The 2,565-nt window shown below is 56.3% G+C and overlaps 1 protein-coding gene across 1 annotated transcript in view; it reads left to right on the top strand.

Annotated features, from left to right (window-relative positions):
• Positions 1 to 2,565, top strand: part of RRM1 (ribonucleotide reductase catalytic subunit M1) — an 18,878-nt gene that overhangs the window by 14,068 nt on the left and 2,245 nt on the right. Inside the window, exons 10-12 of the mRNA XM_029965757.1 lie at positions 655 to 954; positions 1,993 to 2,088; positions 2,284 to 2,472. Coding sequence (XP_029821617.1) covers positions 655 to 954; positions 1,993 to 2,088; positions 2,284 to 2,472 — 585 coding nt within the window. The remainder of the gene's footprint in view (positions 1 to 654; positions 955 to 1,992; positions 2,089 to 2,283; positions 2,473 to 2,565) is intronic.

Below are 2,565 nucleotides of genomic sequence, written 5' to 3' on the forward strand. Positions count from 1 at the left end.
TCCAAGGCAGAGGAGCTCACCCCCACTACCCTGCTTTAGCTGAGCTCTCATTTCATCTTGGATGCATCAGCAGAAGGATTTATATTCCCATTAAACACCTGTAGTGATGAAAACTACAGGCAGGGTCCAAGTGTAAAAACAGCCCCCTGTGTTCCCCTCCACCCCAGCAGGTCTTTCTTCAGACTGGTTTTTGGGTGGTTTCCTTGCACTTTTATTCATCCAAGGCAGAGGAGCTCACCCCCACTACCCTGCTTTAGCTGAGCTCTCATTTCATCTTGGGTGCATCAGCAGAAGGATTTATATTCCCATTAAACACCTGTAGTGATGAGTGAGGCACTGTCAGCCAGGCTTGGGGACTCTGCCTGCTGCCAGGGAAGAGCTGAGCCTTGAACATCCTGGAGGCAGGAACTGTTGAGGCATGAAGTGCCTGTAATGAATTAATTCAGGGGTTTTGGCTGTAATTTTTAAATGTGGTGATCTGTCTCCTGTCCTGGGTGTGGGGAGGTCTCGTGCTCTCCATGGGCTGCTGGTTTGGTTCTGACTGGGCACTCTGGGGTTGTGCAGGGCCTGACAGATTGTGTTCTGTGCAGCCTGTGTCATGACCAAATGATTTGGGAAAGCCTCTGATTTAGATGGAAATAGCAAAGCCTTTAGTTCTGCTCCCACTTGACCCACAATGCCACTTTGGTGGCCCTTCCCTTTTCCTGGTGTGGGGTTTGCAGGTTCCCCCAGATTTCCTGGGTCCCTGTGCTGTTCTTGGCTCTTTGCTGTCCTGTCTCCCTTGGCTGCAGCTCTGTGACTCTGCCTGCTGTCCCCAGGTACGGTGTGAGGAACAGCCTCCTCCTGTCCCCCATGCCCACTGCCTCCACTGCCCAGATCCTGGGCAACAACGAGTCCATCGAGCCCTACACCAGCAACATCTACACCCGCAGGGTCCTCTCGGGGGAGTTCCAGGTGAGCTCAGGCACTGTGGGCAGGAGCTGTGCCCTTGTCTGGCATCACTGGCACTGAGAGCAGAGACGAGGGGAGGCCTCACCTCGGTGGCTCAGTTCAGCTGAACGTTTGTGTCCAAGCACCGAGGGAACGTGGAGCTTTGTGTGTTCCACGAGCCATCCTGGAACATGGGAAACGATAAAGAAGTGCTGGTTTTGGCTGGGAAAGGCCTTTATGGGGCCTCAGGGTGGCCTGCAGGAGTGACTGCTGAAGGAGGGACAGTGACATGGTGGAAAGGACACGGGTGCTGTGGGAAGAGCAACTGAGACCATGGTCCTGAGGAGTGAGGGGCCATGGAAGAGCTCCACAGATGCAGAGGGGCCTGTCAGGAAAGGGTGTGGAACACTTGAGTTCTGGAGGCTGGAGACAGCAAAGACCTCTCTGGAGACAAGGGGAGTCTCTGCCTGTGTGGGAGGTGTGTCCATCCCCTCGGAGGTGTCTCCTCAGAGCTGTTTTGGGGTGCTCTCCATCCCTCCTGGCTGCAGGATCCCACCATACATGAGTGGTGAGGCCAGAGCAGTGGGTTATGAACCTGCCTCCCTGTGCAGGGCAGGTGAGGGCTGTGGGATGGGGACCCTGTCCCAGCAGGGAAAGCTTGGCTGTGCTTTCCTCCCAGCTACTCAGCCTGCACTGCTTCTGTTCCTCCCCCTCCTGACCTGTCCTGGTGATTGTTTAGTGACTCAGGCTGTGGCCAGTGGTCCTGGAAGAGCAAGATGCCTCCCTGTCCCATCTTTTGGCATTCCTCATGCAGGGCAGTTCCATGCACCCCCTTCTCATTTGGCATGTCCAGCAGAATCCCAGAATGGTTTGGGTTGGGAGGGACCTCAAAGATCCTGTAGTTCCAACCTGGCCTTGGACACTTCCAGGGGTGGAAATGTTATCCCTGTGCCAGGTCTGCCTGGCCACACACATCCCTCAGCGCTGACCCAGGAGTGAGACTCTGTCAGGGCTGTGCAGGGTCTTGTTGGACCATTTCAAAACCTTCTTTGCCCCTCCCAGGTGGTGAATCCCCACTTGCTGAAGGACCTCACGGAGAGGGGCCTGTGGAACGAGGAGATGAAAAACCAGATCATTGCCCACAACGGCTCCATCCAGGTAGGAGGGAGCAGGGCAGGGGTCCTGCTCAGTCTGGAGCCCCCTTACAAAGGTCATAGAGAGGTGATTTCACAGCAGGGAGCGCCGTAGGATCCTGGAATATCCGAGTTGGACGGACCCACCCGGATGATCCTGTCCCACACCGGGGCCGTTGGTGGTTACACCCCACTGGAAAACCCTTCCTGTTCCTTTCAGAACATCCCTGAGATCCCAGATGACCTGAAGCAGCTCTACAAGACGGTGTGGGAGATCTCCCAGAAAACCATCCTGAAGATGGCTGCGGACAGAGGGGCCTTCATCGACCAGAGCCAGTCCCTCAACATCCACATCGCCGAGCCCAACTACGGGAAGCTGACCAGCATGCACTTCTACGGCTGGAAACAGGTACGGGGGGACTGGGGAGGGGCAGCACTGGGAGTGGGGCAGGGGCACTGGGAGTGGGGCTCAGGGACTGGGATTGGGGCTCAGGGACTGGGA

The sequence above is a fragment of the Manacus vitellinus genome, unplaced genomic scaffold, assembly GCF_001715985.3.
Source record: "Manacus vitellinus isolate BGI_N305 unplaced genomic scaffold, ASM171598v3 scaffold_119_pilon, whole genome shotgun sequence".
In the NCBI taxonomy this organism is placed as follows: domain Eukaryota; kingdom Metazoa; phylum Chordata; class Aves; order Passeriformes; family Pipridae; genus Manacus; species Manacus vitellinus.